Source organism: Gekko japonicus, unplaced genomic scaffold (genome assembly GCF_001447785.1).
Source record: "Gekko japonicus isolate JY-2015 unplaced genomic scaffold, Gekko_japonicus_V1.1 scaffold2, whole genome shotgun sequence".
Classification (NCBI taxonomy): domain Eukaryota; kingdom Metazoa; phylum Chordata; class Lepidosauria; order Squamata; family Gekkonidae; genus Gekko; species Gekko japonicus.
This window is the reverse complement of record NW_015175358.1, coordinates 2,042,751-2,058,771: the sequence shown is the minus strand read 5'-3', so window position 1 is coordinate 2,058,771 and position 16,021 is coordinate 2,042,751. Positions and strand designations below refer to the sequence as shown.

The 16,021-nt window shown below is 44.0% G+C and overlaps 1 protein-coding gene across 1 annotated transcript in view; it reads left to right on the top strand.

Annotated features, from left to right (window-relative positions):
* FGD5 (FYVE, RhoGEF and PH domain containing 5) overlaps positions 1-16,021 on the top strand; it is a 226,640-nt gene that overhangs the window by 199,013 nt on the left and 11,606 nt on the right. The window contains exons 14-17 of the mRNA XM_015425259.1: positions 2,876-2,955; positions 10,790-10,889; positions 12,953-13,090; positions 15,263-15,369. Coding sequence (XP_015280745.1) covers positions 2,876-2,955; positions 10,790-10,889; positions 12,953-13,090; positions 15,263-15,369 — 425 coding nt within the window. The remainder of the gene's footprint in view (positions 1-2,875; positions 2,956-10,789; positions 10,890-12,952; positions 13,091-15,262; positions 15,370-16,021) is intronic.

The window sequence follows — 16,021 nt, the reverse complement described above, 5'->3', positions numbered from 1 at the left end:
GGGGGGGGAGTCTAGTACTCATCTTGGAAATCTAGCATAGTTTGGGGGGGGGAAATGTCCAGAAAAATTAACTTTGGCCTTATTTGGTGCATATATTGTTGCTATCATGCATACTTTGCCTTCTGGGAGTCTCATTTTTAAAATTAAGTCCCTTCCATCTGAGTCTCTTAATTCTTTTAATACTTCTAACTGTGGGTTGTTTATGTAAATGTCTACTCTGCATTTTTTGTTTTCTGCTGAAGCAAGATATGCTTTGCGTAATTTTTTATTGTTTAAAATATGTTTGTATTTCTTCTTTATATGAGTTTCTTGTAGGCATAATATATCAGCATTCTGTTTTTTCAGTTGGTTGGAGATTCTCATGCATTTTAAAGGAGAATTCAGTCCATGGATATTTATTGATACGATTTTTTGCCCTGATGATGTTGCAATGTCCAAATTATCCTTTTCTATGCTTATTTCTTCTTTGGAGTTTTTGGTCTTTGAACTTTGCTTTGAGCTTCTAGCCAATTGCTTTGCATTACTTGGAAATTCTCCTGCTCCTCTATGTATGTCCCCCACTTGCAGTTCTTTGGCCAATTGCTTGGCTTGTTCTTCTGTCACAATTATTTGTCTTCCTTTTGGTGAAATTACCTCTGTTGCAAATGGTATTTTCCAACAATATTTTTATTTCTTTTGTAAAATCTATCTCAAAAAGTTGAAATCTTTCCTTTTCTTTAACACATGTGCTGGTAAATCTTGAAAGATCTGTACTTCTTTTCCCATAACCTTGAGTGGTGATTCCCTTTGGTTCTTTAATATTGTGTCTCGTGTTTTCTTGCAGGTGAATCAAACCAGTATATCTTGAGGTAGATTATTTTTGAATGTAAATCTTGTATTCACTCTAAAAATCTGGTCAATGCAGGAAAGTCTTTCTCTACCTTCAAATAATTCTGAAGTAAATCACAAAAGCTTTTTTCCAAATTTGGCCTCCCAAAATCTTCTGGGATTCCTCTAAAATGAAGATTATTAGATCTGCATTGAGTTTCCAGGATTTCAAATATTTTTTATGCCTTCTCAGTCCAAAGATCCTGCCTTTCTAAATGTGTGTCATTATCTTTTTTTGCTTCTCTTTGATTTTTATAATTTCTTGTGTTCTTGTAATTTTATAATTTCTGATAGTCCAGCTGATATCTCTTGATACACTTCTTGAAAGTTCTTCTGGGTTCTTTCCTCAGATTCTTAACTATTTCTCTGAATCCCCTGTATATTCTTTAAGGTTCTTTTCTCTGAATCTTGAATGGTCTTTTGAGTTCTTTCTTCAAATTGTTGCATTTGGTGCACCAATATTTGTGATCATTTCCCCACCATTTCTTCAGTTCTCTGGTCCTCCTCTCTTTCATCTGTACTCCTTTTTTCTTTGTCTCTTTGATGTGTTCCTGTTGTCATTTTTCTTTTCACTCTTCTATTTTTAAAAATATTGTACACACTTTCCATTTATTATTTCCATATATTGTTTTCTTTGTATATATCAAATGCACAACAATCAAAGTTTATAGTATTTAAATAACTCAACTAAAGTATATGTCCATTAGAATAAAAATTATATTCTCTACAGCTCTTATAAAAAGGGCTAAATGTAGCAAGTAATAAATGTTCTGAATAGATATAGTAAGATGAGAAAGGTAGCTTATCTTCTAATAATTCTAATAATTAAATCACAAACATCAATCTATTACAAACAGAACAATTTCCCCCATCATCTTGCAAAATGGACATCAAATGTCATCTTACAGTACAATTAATGTGTGATTAAGATGCCATAGAACTCATAATTGGATTTACTACAACAGGCTAACAGGACTGCCCTTTCAGATTGCATGTTTAAGATCTCTTTGATACTACAGTGCAATTGGTCCCACACTGCTACCAGTTGATTATTATCAGAACTTTCCTCAAAGGATCTCAGAGGTGGCATATATGGTTCTGTTCTTTTCTGTTTTATTCTCACAATAATTTTGGGAGACAAACTAAGCTGAGAAATGGTGACTGGCCCAGCCAGAGGAGGAGAGGAGGAAGAGGAGGAGGAGATTGGATTTATACCCCGGCCTTCACTTAGAGTCCCAGTGGCTTACAAACTCCTTTCCCTTCCCCTCCCCACAACAGACACTCATGAGGTAGGTGGGGCTAAGAGAACTCTTTCCAGAACTGTCCTTGAGAGAACAGCTCTGACAGAACTATGGCTTGCCCAGGGTCATCCAGCAGCTGCAAGTGGAGGCGTGGGGAATCACACCTGGTTCTCCCAGATTAGAGTCCGCGCACTTAACCACTACACCAAACTGGGGATTTAAAACAAGGCCTCGAACTATTACACCATACTAGCTTATATCACTGCCAGATAGATAGATATATAGTATGCCAGTGTGGTAGATTGTTCAGACTGTTGTTCTAGGACCAGGGACACCCCAGTTCAAAACCCTGCTTGCCATGAAACTTACTGGGTGACCTTGGGGTAGTCACACTTTCTCAGCCTAACCTACTCCACAAGGTTCTGGTGGGGATAAAATGGAGGCGAAAAGAACTATATATCCCACTATGAGCTTCTTAGAATTAGGTCAGGGTAAAAACACACTCGAAATATTCTTTGTGTGGTTATTTAGCACATAAGCAACATCCACCGCCTTGAGAAGTCCATCATTTGTTTATTATGTGAACTCACAAGAAAGCCCATGCATGGGGGTGGAAATGTTGACACCTTCTCAGGTATGACATGGGAACAATTGCAGAGATGTTGCAGGAGCATGAAAGGGATGGGTGAAGGTCTTTCCATACTCAAGGCATTCATTGATGGTTTAGCTTACTGCTTTCCTTCACACAAATGCCATTTCTTTTTTAGGTCAGTCGTGTAGTGACAGAGAAAGCCCAGAATGTGCTGAAGATTGAATATGGTGAAAATTGCCTAACCCTATCAGCAAGGTAGGCAACATCATGCCATCATTATTTTTTTAACGTGAATTTCTAGACTAGTGCAAAATGTCTTCATGACTAAATTGGTGTCTCTCTATCTTTAAACTCCATTTTATATCCATGGTGTTGTGACAGATAATGGCTTTAAAGAAGGCATTTGTTTTAAATATAAGGCTCAGAAGACTCAGCTACCTCAACAATTACAGTGAGCTAAAGGATTCAATTGAGCACTTGAGAAGATTTTTAAAAGAGAGGGAAGAGTAGAAAATCTGTTTCTAATAGCCGCACAGCCTGTCTCATGATGTGTTCTCACTTTCTCCCTGTCATGTTTTGCCTGCTTTATTTCTTATAACTTCATTGAGGTGACTGAAAAGCTAATGAAAAGTAATCCACCAGTTTGACACCCTGTATTTAAAGATATTTTATAGCACGTGAATAATAGAAGAATGATTACAATATTTTTAGTATGATATGGATCTCTGTTTCCAAATAACTTCTTTAAGGTCCCTTTCATACCGGCGCAGCTTTGGCTTCTGAAGGCAAATGGATTTTTTAAAAGGTTTTACACCCCTGAAGGATAAAATGCTGTCCTCCCACAGTTAATGAAGCTTTCATCCATGTTTTCTAAAAAAAACTGTTGGGCTCCAGTTTTCTGTTGTTGCTGTTGCATTTGATATTGCTGGTGTTACTACAACTAGGCTCAATGAAGAAAAGTTTGGGTCCTGGGAGGAAAAAACATTAATGAGTCTCCGATTTTTATTTCCTATCCACCAACTTCCTCTGCTCATCTCTGATAATTGCATTAGCTAACAGAATTGGCCAGTCATTGGCAGGAGAATTGTGTTATCTATTTGTAAAGTAATTCTGAACATAAAATTAAAGGAGGAATAAAACTAGAGAAGTTAATATCATGATAGGCAGCCTCACACTCTTTTGTAAAAATGTTTGGAGGTTGAAATGACCCTCTATTGTAGGGTTGCTGGGGTGGGGAATGTCCTGCCCCTTTAATAGTGGCTTAATGGGATAGTATTTACCAGGTGATGTTATTTACTTCCATGCCATTAAAAGTTTCAGCTGCGCATTTCCACACATTGACCCTCTTAAAGGGACAGGATATTTTTCACCAGGTGTATTGGCAACCCCACTCCGTTGCTCATAAACCCTCCATAGCTACTAAAGGCCAAGAGTTATGTATACATGCACCCCAGGCTCATACCCTTGGATACATAAGATGGAAATTTGGGTTGCTGCTGGGAAGCAAATAGCCTGTGCAGCATCCCTTCAGCCCAGCATGAGGCCTTCCGGGGTATTCAGGGCCAGAACCAAAGAGCTTGGTGTCTCTTTCTTCTTCTCATCCCCAACCCACTGGGGCATAAATGTGGCTTCCTGTTTTCATCCTTTGAGTCTAGCACCAGCCCTTGTGATGGCCTCTGGGCTAAATGGAAAAGTAAGCAAACCCACACCACCTTTTGCCCCTCACTGGCCTCTCCAGTAGGGTTGCCAAATAGATTTGACTCACCGGCGGGGGAGGCTCCTTCCCGTCCGGGAGTCTTCCGTGTGTGTGCGCGCGCGCCGCCGGCGCGTCCCCGGAAGTGACGTCACACGCTGGGCGGGGCCACACCATTTGAGGGGGAAACAAAGAGTTTTCCCCTCAAATGGCGTGGCCCCGCCCCCAGCGTGCAACGTCACTTCCGGGTGACGCGCACGCGGGTGTGGGTTTTCCCCCGGGCCCCGATTCCGGCACGCCGGGAATCGGGGCTCCGAAACGGGGGATTCCCCGCCCCCCGGCTGCATTTGGCAGCCCTACTCTCCAGTGTCTTGTTGCCTGCCAGATAAGGAATTAGTAGGAAAGAAGTAGGGGGAGAAATCTCCTTCCCCACAAATCCATTGCTAACCACTTTTGTGTGGTATAAGTGAGATCAGGAGAGTACTTTGGAATGCTCTCTGTGATGCTTTAAGGAGCTCCCAGAACTTTGTTCTTTCTCAGTAGCCCTTTTTAGTCATTACAACTTTGGCATTCCTACCTTGTGTACCATGAGAGCACACTATGTGCGATTTTCTGGAGACGCACAGCAGCCATTTTGTATGAACTGGTTGATGTACATATTTTCCTGTTTCAGTATATGTAAAAAGAGACCCAGATTTTTTAATTTTTTTGGGCTGATATGCATTTGCACATACCAAAACTGGAAAAATGCATGTGTAGCCCCGTTCACACAAAATGGCAGCCATGTGTATCAAAAGGTATGCTCATAGTACACTATGTTGGTGTTTAAGGTGGGGGTGCCAAAGCTATAAGTACTGAAAGGGGCTTTTGAGACAATACATTCCATTGCTCCTGTTGTGGTATGTTGGACCTCTAAGAAGGGTCAGCTACTCTAGTGTAATCCTGCCATAAACGGAGTTCTACTTTGTAGCATAAACTGGTCGTGATCCTGCTGCTTAATCTAGACAATTCATATTTCCTACAGTTGAAATATTGTGTTTAAACATCGTCTAACATGAATATGCACATTGTAAGATATAAGGAACACTAAAAATACAATCTTTCCCCCAATAAGACATAGAACCACTTATCCTCTCATTATGCTGTTTCACTGCCACTGCTACACAATTTAGTGTAGTGGTTAAGAGCAGCAGACTCTAATCTGGAAAACCATTTGATTCCAGAATCCTCCGCATGCAGCCAGCTGGGTGACCTTGGGTCAGTCACAAGATCTCTCAGAGCTGTTCTCTCAAGAGCAGTTCTCTCAGAGCTCTCTTGGCCCCACCTACCTCACAGGGTGTCTGTTGTGGGAGAGGAAGGGAAGGAGAATGTAAGATGCTCTGAGACTCCAAGTGAAGGGTGGGATATAAATCCAACTCTTCTTCATCATCATCATCATTGGTTGATAATATAATGACTTCATGACAGTGAGTAAAAAGTAGTATAGATTTGAAAAGAGCTAGACCTTAACTCAGGACAATCCTCAGTAGCAGCCCTGTGTTTTGGCTGCAGCGCATAGTTGTATCTGCTCTGTACCCTGAATTATCTTTTTTTGTATGCGTGACTGGTCTTTTTGGGTTATCACCTTCCCGTTGTGCCCTTTCTTTGTTTACATGGTGACACTTAGAGAAATTACATTCTAGCAGGCTGTAGCAGTGCTTGGTAATGTTATTAAAGTGACCGGCACTCTAGGGAATTCTTCTAAAGTAGAAATTGGTAAGGAGCAAACTTTGCAATTAAATGCTTCAAATGAATCTGGCAAAAGTCATTGACTGGAATATTTTTTAATGGAAAGATCGTAGGGATGCACAAATTAAACCTATTAGGAACAACTTTTAAAGAATTGGATGACTCCAGGATATAGGAAAGCTATTCGTAAGCAAAGATGGCTGTGTATTGAGCAATTGTTCACCCCCTCATCATTGTTACTTAGCTGGCCGGCAGCAGATTAGCTTTTATGCAGAATGAGCATCGTTGTGCTTAGGCTAAATAAGAAAGAGCTGTGGCACCCTAAAGAAGAACAAATTTATTGCAGCATACACTTTTGTGAGCCAGAGCTGTTTCGTCAGATGCAACTGGCATGCGTTTGACAAATCAGTCGCCAGCTTATGAAAGCTGATGCCACACAATGAATTTAGGATGCCGCAAGACTCTTAGTTGTTTTGGCTACAGCAGACAAACATTGGCCTTCCCGCCTCTACAATAGGAATTTAGATAACCTAGCAAAAAGTTATTCAATTGGTAAAACTATCAGGCTGTAGAAAGTCTGCTGCTGCATCCCTTCCCTGGCCTGTTCTGTGCTAAGCTTTTTCCCCCTGTTGTCTGCTGTGGTGTAGCAGCAGACTGGTGTTGTGGTTCCAGTTAGCCTAAATACATTATAAAAACAAACAACCTGCTCCAATGAATAATGAAGAGAACATTTACACAGCTGTGTGTGTGATATTACAAACCTGTATGTCTAGAGTTGCTCTGTCTCTGTCCTAAAGGTAAAGGTAAAGGTTCCCTTGCTCGAAAGCCAGTCGAATCCGACTCTAGGGTTGCGGTGCTCATCTCCGTTTCAAAGCCGAAGAGCCAGCGCTGTCCGAAGACGTTTCCGTGGTCATGTGGCCGGCATGACTAACCACCAAGGCGCACGGAACGCTGTTACCTTCCCACCGAAGTGGTACCTATTTATCTACTTGCAATTTCTTGCTTTCGAACTGCTAGGTTGGCAGGAGCTGGAACTAGAGACAGGAGCTCACCCCGTCTTGCGGTACCCGGGTCTTGAACTGCTGAACTACTGACCTTCCACAGCCTGCAGTTCAGCGTCTTAACCACTTGAGCCACCGCAGCTCCTGTCTCTGTCCTAGACGTTGTATAACTCTTCTTCATCTTCTATAGTGAGTTATTTACATGGAAGAAATTTAGGATTGCCTATTCAGGGTTGGGAAATAACCTGGAGATTTTGGGTGCAGAGTCTGAGGGGGGCAGGGTTTGGGGAAGGGGAGGAACTTCAGTGGGGTATAATACCATAGAGTCCACCTTTCAAAGTAGCCATTTTCTCCAGGTGAACTGATCTCTGTCGCCTGGAGATCAGTTGTAAACCCAGGATATCTCCAGCTACCACCTGGAGTTTGGCAACCCTCAAGAGATTAGTGCCAATTAACAAACCAAAAAAAGTTTTATAGCTACACATTAAAAATATAATAATCTGTAATCCAGCTGTGTACTGAAGCAGGTGAAAAAGGTCTGCTTTTATGGGCATATGATCTCTGATTGGCTGTCCTTGCTAAACCTACTTTGAAATGCATTGTTGGTTTGTATATCCTTTCTTCCCTCTTACTCAACTTAGAATATATGGAATAATTTTAACTTTATAGCAGTCAAACAATTAAAGTTACCGTTATGCTAATCTATTGACTCTTTGGTCTTAGGGATTTGTCTGCACTGAGTAATGCCACTATTTTGTGCCATATATACTGCTGTCATCTGAACACTCACACATATGTCACAAGAAAGTCATAGATACAATAGAAAAAGCAAGGTATTGATCATTTACTGTTGCAGCTAGTGTGTGGTTTTTCGACATGCACTTCAGCTGATATCCCTGACTATCCATATGCAGTAGTGATACCAGTTCCATAACTCTTCCACTTTTGCCTGTATTTCTTTTAGATTCTTCTTCCCAGTTCCCTTGTGTGCCTTTCATAGTACAAGTGGCAATTTTTCGGTTGAATCTAGCCGGGATTTTGAGGGGGGGGGCTGACTCTCTCTCAAGAGAGCCAGTTTGGTATAGTGGTTAAGAGCACTGACTCTAATCTGGGAGAACTGGGTTTGATTCCTCACTCCTCCACATGCAGCTGCTGGTGTGACCTTGGGTCAATCATAAGTTCTGTCAGAGCTGTTCTTTCAAGGGCAGTTCTCGAGAGAGCTTTCTCAGCCCCACCTACCTCACAGGGTGTCTGTTGTGGGGAGGAAGGGAAAGCGATTGTAAGCCGCTCTGAGACTCCTTCAGGTAGTGAACAGCAGGGTATAAATCCAATCTCCTCTTCTTCTCAGTTTCCCTTCATACTACATCTCCTGTCCTTCATGGCTTTTGTCCATGAAGGTCTCATGATCCCTGGCATGGCCCTTTTGGTGGTCAAAAGGGACTCTGCCTTCCTTTTTTCACCAGTTGAAAACTTGGTTGGAGCCAACCCTTAGTGTCTAATTGGACACAGCTGGTAAATAAGTTAAATTTTATTATCAACATTTATGAATGCATTCACAAACTCTGTTAAGTCTTGCTTTGACATGTAAAGTTCATTGTCGACTGTTTTTCTGACTGGGCTCCCATGTCTTTATATAACAAGCTGAAGCTTTTCCCAGCATGTTGTGACAGTGGTAGGAAAACATTTTTGCCAGTTAACTTGTGATTTGGACTAATAATGATATAGGAGTCCTGCCAGAAAAATAATGTTGGTAACTCTGATCTCAGGGGAGTTTAGTGCAATAACCATCCTGCCAATAGGGATTAGAGGGTAGAAAGTGGAGTTAGTTTTCACTAGTGTGGAGAGTAAATAACGCTGTAAGTCCGGGCCATAAGGTGATGTACAGCATCTTTCCTCATTATGCACCTGTCCTGGACCCTCTTTTCCACAGCAGGGCCATTGACTTTTATAGTGGCTGGTGTTTTTCACAGTAAAGTGCTCACTGGCAGGGATATGGGAATTCAGCATCAGCCAAGGATCATTGATCAGCTCTTTGCTTTTCTCCCACAAAACAGAAACTAGTCTCACAGGTCTTGTTTGGTATCCTTCTAGAGGACAGGATGAAAGGATCTCAATAGAAGGGCCATCAGCACTAATATATATTATTTATTGAAAGAAAGTTAGACGCCAGAAATCTTTCCTGTTGAAAAACCAATGGAAATGACAGCAAATACAGCAGTGAGAATGGGCCTGTGTAATAATAAATATAACTAAATGAAATGAAGTGGATACACCCCTCGTTGGCTCGTAGAACTTATTGCTGCAGGACGGGGTGATGGCATCTGGCTTAGAGGGATTGAAAAGGGGCTGGACAGAGCACATCACAGGGAAGTGACGTCATGACGCCGGGCACGCTGGGGGCGGGGCCACGACCATACAAGGGAAAACCATAGAGTTTTCCCTTGTATGGCCGTGGTCCCGCCCCCAGCGTGCCCGGCGTCATGACGTCACTTCCCTGTGACATGCACGTTGGGGCAGGGTTCCCCCCGGGGCCCGATTCCCCGGCGTCGGGGAACGGGCCTCTGGGGCGGGGGGATTTCCGCCCCCCGGGGGGACTTGGCAGCCCTAAAGCCATGATGCCTGAATGGGACATTCAGGCTGAGAAGCAGAAGGCCTCTGTTTGTCACATGCTGGGGAGCTAGTCTGTTGGTCTGTTCCCTGTGGCATCTGACACTGGAGACAGGTTGCTAGACTAGGGGAACTCTTGGTCTGATCCAGCGTGGAATGGCCTACCAGTCAAGTTGCCAAACTCCAAGTGGTGGCTGGAGATCTCCTGGGATTACAGCTGATTTCTAGGTGACGGAGATCAGTTCACCTGGAAAAAATGGCCACTTTGGAAGGTGGACTCTATGGCATTATGCGCCATTAAAGTCCCTCCCCTCCCCAGGCCCTGCCCTCCAGATCTCCAGATAGGTCCCATCCAGAGTTGGCAACCCCACCTACCAGGATGGCTGCAGAGGACGCCTACACTTGTTGCATTTGGGAAGGCGTGTAAAATAGTTTTCTTTCAGGAGGCATTTGGTGGGAGGAAAATTGTTCTGGCCAGGGGCCATTTAATAGAAAAAGACGTGCAGGAGCTCATTAGCATAACTCATTAGCATAAATTATCTGCATATGCCACACCCCCTGGCATCACCAGAAGTGTGTCAGAAGCCAACACCCACCGCTCAGACTCCACTGTACTGTTTTGGATTGCTAGCTATTGGGAGGGAGGGAACGTGCAGATCTGTCCTCACAGAGGAGGGAGAGCTTGTACCTGAATAAAACATGGTCTTAAAGGTGCCACTGGGTCGGGGGGGCTGGGGGGGCTCTGCAACTTACCTGGCTGCTTCTTGCTCTGACTGAGGGCTGCTGGGAACAGGGGGTAGGGCTTGTTGCATGTGCCCACCCCCTGGGCTCTTTACTGCTGGAGATCCGCTCCTGTGCACTCCTGCAGGAAATGACCTCTGGTTCTGGCAAATTTGGCTGCATTTCTAACTTGTGCACTAATCTTAATTTTACGAATAAGCTGTAACATTGGTGTCTTTGCCAGCAGTTAGCTGCCCTGAGTCTAAGGAGAAAATGCAGGATGCAAATATTTAAAGTAAGTAAATAATTGTTGACCAGGCTGCTGCATTTCTCTCCACAGCTCATGCTCTGAAAGGGACGAGTGGTACAGCTGCATCAGCAGAAGCATCCCAGATGACTACAGGGCTCACAGCACAGCTGCTTTTCACAACAGTGTGGAAGTAAGAGTGAGTTCCAGCAGAATTTGTGGGCCTAGTTCAGTAGGCTAAAGAAAGAGTCCCTGATGGCCAGGCATTTAGATTAGTTTGATGTAAATCGGCCTGCCAAGTCTAGACGACAAAGGTCATCAGAGGCACATGTGTTTAATATTCAGCCTGCTGAGGTTGTTGCCGGAATTTTAAATACTTTCCAGTTCTGTTTTTATGCAGTGATCTATAGAGGGGTCCCCAGGTGCTCGGCTGGAATGGGACTAGCATTATTCAGTCCTTTATTTCTCCTGAAAACATTTTCATTTGCTAATTGGGGCTGCATGGGTTGATCCATGGAAGGTGGCTGATGGGTAATCCCATCTTGAGGCAAGACTACTTGGCGTTTGGGGGGGACTTGCAATTCTTATAATTCTCTACCTTTTAACTGCTGTTGGCTTGGGAATTGTTTTGCAAATATGTAAAACACAAATAACTTATTTCTTCCTGCACAAGTATTCTTTTCTCCAGACCAGGGCTGGCGTCAGCATCCCCGGAGGCGGGGCACCTGTTACGGCCCAGGGCTTATGGTGGGGGCCCACTGCGACAGACCTCTTGCCCATGTTCCTGCCCTTGCACCTGCCAATGTTCCCTCCTTCCCATCTGCCATATGCACTGCTTAGCATCACTGGGGAAGGATGTGTAGGTGGTAGTGTTTTTAAGCAGCAATGGCAGTGGCATTTCCCAGCCACACTCCACCCAGAGAAAGGTTGTGTGGGAGGGCTTGCAGGAAGAGGAAAGACACTTTGGCAGATGGGGGTGGGTGGGGAGGAAGATGCCAGTGTGAGGAGCCTGGTGGTGGGGAGAAGAGAGGAGGGGAGGGGGCCTTGAGACACTCTTTGACTAGGGCCCACCAAAACCTGGGACTGGCCATGCCCAGGACAACCTCATCTGAATTCATCTTGTGGTTCAGTTTAAAGTGCACTATAAATTTGCCTAGAAATATCTATACGTATATATGGGTTTCTTAAATCAGTTTGAGTACGGATTCATATTTGGAGTAACAAACAGCATTTGGTAAAAAAAAAAAATCTTGAGTGATCACCTGAGTTGGAGTTGCAAAGGAAATCTGGGACAAGGCACCCTTGTGGCTGTGATTTTAAAATGCCACAAGGCCCTTATCAAGCAGTGTGGCAGGATGAGGACCTGTTCCCCCCTTATCAAGTGCACCCCCATAGCTGTTTCGGTACTTGAAGAGGCATGGGGGGGAGAGTGCTGCATTGAGGGCCCAATCAGGATTGGGCCCCCACAGCATTGTAAAATCACTTTAAAATGGTCAGGGTGTCCTTGTGGCCATGAGGATGCCGTCATGTCTAGTTTGGCCCTGAGTTTGAGAGCTTCTGTATAATTTTTTTCACAGAATATTTGGAATGTGAGTAATTAATTCCCAAAAAAATGTTTTAAAAAGTTTTCTCTAGTTAAATTGTTTCCCCCCCCCATATATAAATTATTGAATAATTATATTCTTTATTCATTTTCAGGCCTTATAATCAACCTGCCTTGGTACTAACATGTTTAGTGTGCATGTATACAATAATTTGACCACTGAGAAAGGCCTTGAAGGCCAAAATGCTGTTTTAATATGGTTCAAGGTTATCAACCTAGAGATCAATCTGTTTTATTGGTTCAAGGTCTTATCCTAGAGACATTGAATTGTATCATGTTCTATAGATTCAGGACTTTGTTCAGGGGTGGGATGTGCCTATGTTTTTTAAAGGAGAGTTTTATTGCACTTTGTAATAAATACATATATCTTATTTAATTTATTTCTCCTAATTTGCTGTCACCCAACCTTTGGATACCCAACTTAAAAAAAAATTATTTTATAAAAATATGTCCTGAAAGGCTGCTTCACCCATGACAGTTTTATATGCTGTAGATATGATGGATGTGCGTCTTTCCATGCTGAGTGATGACATGCTGAAGAACAGCACTGAATCCCACTCAGTGTATCTACCATAAAGCTCTTCAGATGATGCATGGCTTGCATTATGTGGCAAAACTTAGAATAAACTAGTACAATGCATTTTTATTTTAAGCTTAGGGAAAGACTGGGGATATCCTTGGGTGAGAGACCCCCAACTTTGGTGCCCGTCTCCCATGTCATGATGTGCATGAATTGTGGCTGTGACTTCAAGCTCACGTTGAGGCGCCATCATTGCCATGCATGTGGGAAGGTAAATGTCTTACATGATCACTGGATGTTTTCAGACTATTTTCTATAAAGCTTCTTTATCACACCTTTATTACACCAGAGAAATTTAGTGAGTGGGAAGGATTTTGTATGGGCTTGGCAATATGCATTAACATAACTGAATTGCCAAATGTATGGTGAATACCAGGGGTCATTTTGTAGAAAAAGAGGTGCAGGAGCTCATTAGCATAACGCATTAGCATAACTTATTTGCATATGCCACACCCCCTGACATCACCGGAAGTGTGTCAGAAGGCAACACACACCGCTCAGGCTCCACTGGACTCTTTTGAATTGCTAGCTATTGGGGGGGGGACATGCAGATCTGTCCTCACAGAGGAGGGAGAGCTTGTACGTAAATAAAACTTGGTCTTAAGGGTGCCACTGGACTGCTTTGGCCCGGGGGGCTGGGGGGGGGGCTCTGCAGCTTGCCTGGCTGCTTCGTGCTCTGACTGAGGGCTGCTGGGAGCAGGGGGTGGGGCTTGTTGCATGTGCCCACCCCCTGGGCTCTTTACTGCCGGAGCTCCACTCCTGTGTGCTCCTGCAGGAAATGACCCCTGGTGAGTAGTAGTGATGGGCATGGACTGAACCACAAAGGAAAACTCTTCACAAATTATGCCCTGTTCATGGTTTGGGAACAGAAGTTCATGACGGTTCTAACCTCATGAACTTCCATGAACTTTTAGAGCGATTTGTAGTGGTTTGTGGATGGAGCAGAAAGCAGGCGTTTAAAGGGACTCTGAGTTCCTTTAAACCCATTTTCTGTTCCCTGTAAAAGCCACAAAAACAGCTGAGCAGCAGGAAAGCACTCCCTGCCACTCAGCTGTTTAGGGCTGTCTTCTGCAGTCCCTTTAAAGATTAAAGGAACTGCACAAGACAGCCTGAACAGCTGGGTGGTGGGGAGCAAGGTGCTCCCCAGAGATCAGCTGTTTCTTGAGCTTTCTGCAAACCCTATTTAAAGGGACAGTGGTCCCTTTCAATGGGGTTTGCAGGACCACAAACCAACATGAACCGGTTTGGTTTGTGAACAAGCCTCCCCCTTTGTTTTGGTTCGTGGTTCAGTTTGCAGTTTGCAGTTCAGCCACGAACTGAACTGCATTTTCCCAGTTTATGTCCATCCTTAGTGAGTATATCATGTCCTCATTGTAGAAATCCTTGCACTGGGGGCCCATAAGAGTTTGTCCATGCCTCAGTGCTCTCTCTGTTTTATTACCCATTTTAGAATATGATGGGCAGGAATTAGTTTTGTTACATGTAATGGTAAGGATTAACTGGAAAATAGAGGCAGAGTTGGATGTAAAAATAGGCCTGGGGCCAGCCAAGTTGAGCTACCCCTGCAGTGCTGACCAGTGACTGGTCAGCACTGCAGGGGCCACTCAGCTGTGGTGGGGCGTACCCATTGCCTCCTCCCACAAGAAGAAGGAGGAGGAGGAGGAGGAGGAGATTGGATTTATACCCTGCCCTTCACTACCCGAAGGTGTCTCAGAGTGGTTTACAAACTCCTTTCCCTTCCCCTCCCCACAACAGACACCCTGTGAGGTAGGCGGGGCTCAGAGAGCTCTTGACAGAAACTGCTCTTTTTCAAGAACAGCTCTTATCAGAACTATGGCTTGCCCAAGGCCATCCAGCCAGGTGCAAGTGGAGGAGTGGGGAATCAAACCCGGTTCTCCCAGATTAGAGTCCGTGCACTTAACCACTACACCAAACTGGCTCTGTGGAAATGGCGACAATTCCTTACTGGGGAAAGCAATAGGTGAGCTGACACCAATTATCGTTGCTGCTGAAGAGTCCAATTCAAGTAGCCTATGAGGCTCTGGAAGAGTTGCTGGGGCTTGACTCAGCCTGCTTCTCACCACCAACTGGACTCTTCGGCAACAGCCCACCAGGACAGTTCTCTGTAAGTTAAATGGCCAGTCCACTACTGATAACAAATGCAATCCATGTCAAGCTCTTTGTTCAGTCCTGCAAGCACATTTTTGCAATATACCTGTTCTATACATATCATATACATTGACTGGGGGGGTGTTAGATAGTCTTCCTGCCCCGCGACATAGTGTTAGACTAAATTACCTTTAGCCCATTCCAATGCTGATTCACCCTCTTGCTAGAATTAGGCTAAAGCAAAATGTATCCTTTGGGTTTTGTCTTCTTGCAGATCGTGTGCCGAAATTGTTCAAGAAACAAGTATGCTCTGAAGTACCTCAAAGACCGACTAGCAAAAGTTTGTGATGGCTGCTATGCAGAATTGAAGAGGAGAGGTGACTACTCTATGCCTCTTGACTGCGGGCCAAACTAAATGTGATGGTGTCCTTGTGGCCACCTCAAAGATACCGCTGCTATTCTAAAGACATTTTAAGATGTCACAACCGGGCCTGCAGCACTATGCTCTTGTCTTCGTTCCACACACCCCCAGCATCTTTTCAAGTAATGAAACAGCCCCCTCCCCCTAACACTTGCAAAAATGCGGGGGGGGGGGGCAAGAGCACCACACTGCAGGCCCAATCGCAACATTTTAATGTGGCAGCAGCATCCTTATGGCAGCCACAAGGATGCCATCGTGTTTAGTGTGTCCTTGAGGCAATGGAAAGGGAACCCTGCCTAGTAGGCAGAGACAAAAGGTTCTTAATACTATGGCGAATCCAAAAAAAGGCCATTCTAGAGGTAATTTAAATATTTCCTAGGCATTCAACAGGGATCAAGATAAGGATGAAGGTAGCAGGCAGCACTGGTTGCTGCTTCAGTAATTGACCATACCCCCATTACTCCTTGAGGACCAAATTTGCAGTCTTTTCCATGAAGGCTAGTGAGTTCAGAACAAACAAACAAGAGGGAGCAAGGGCACCTCTGAGACCAGTGGATTCAGACAGGTCAGAATTGGCTGTGGAGTGAGAATACCCTAAATCGTCATGTTATT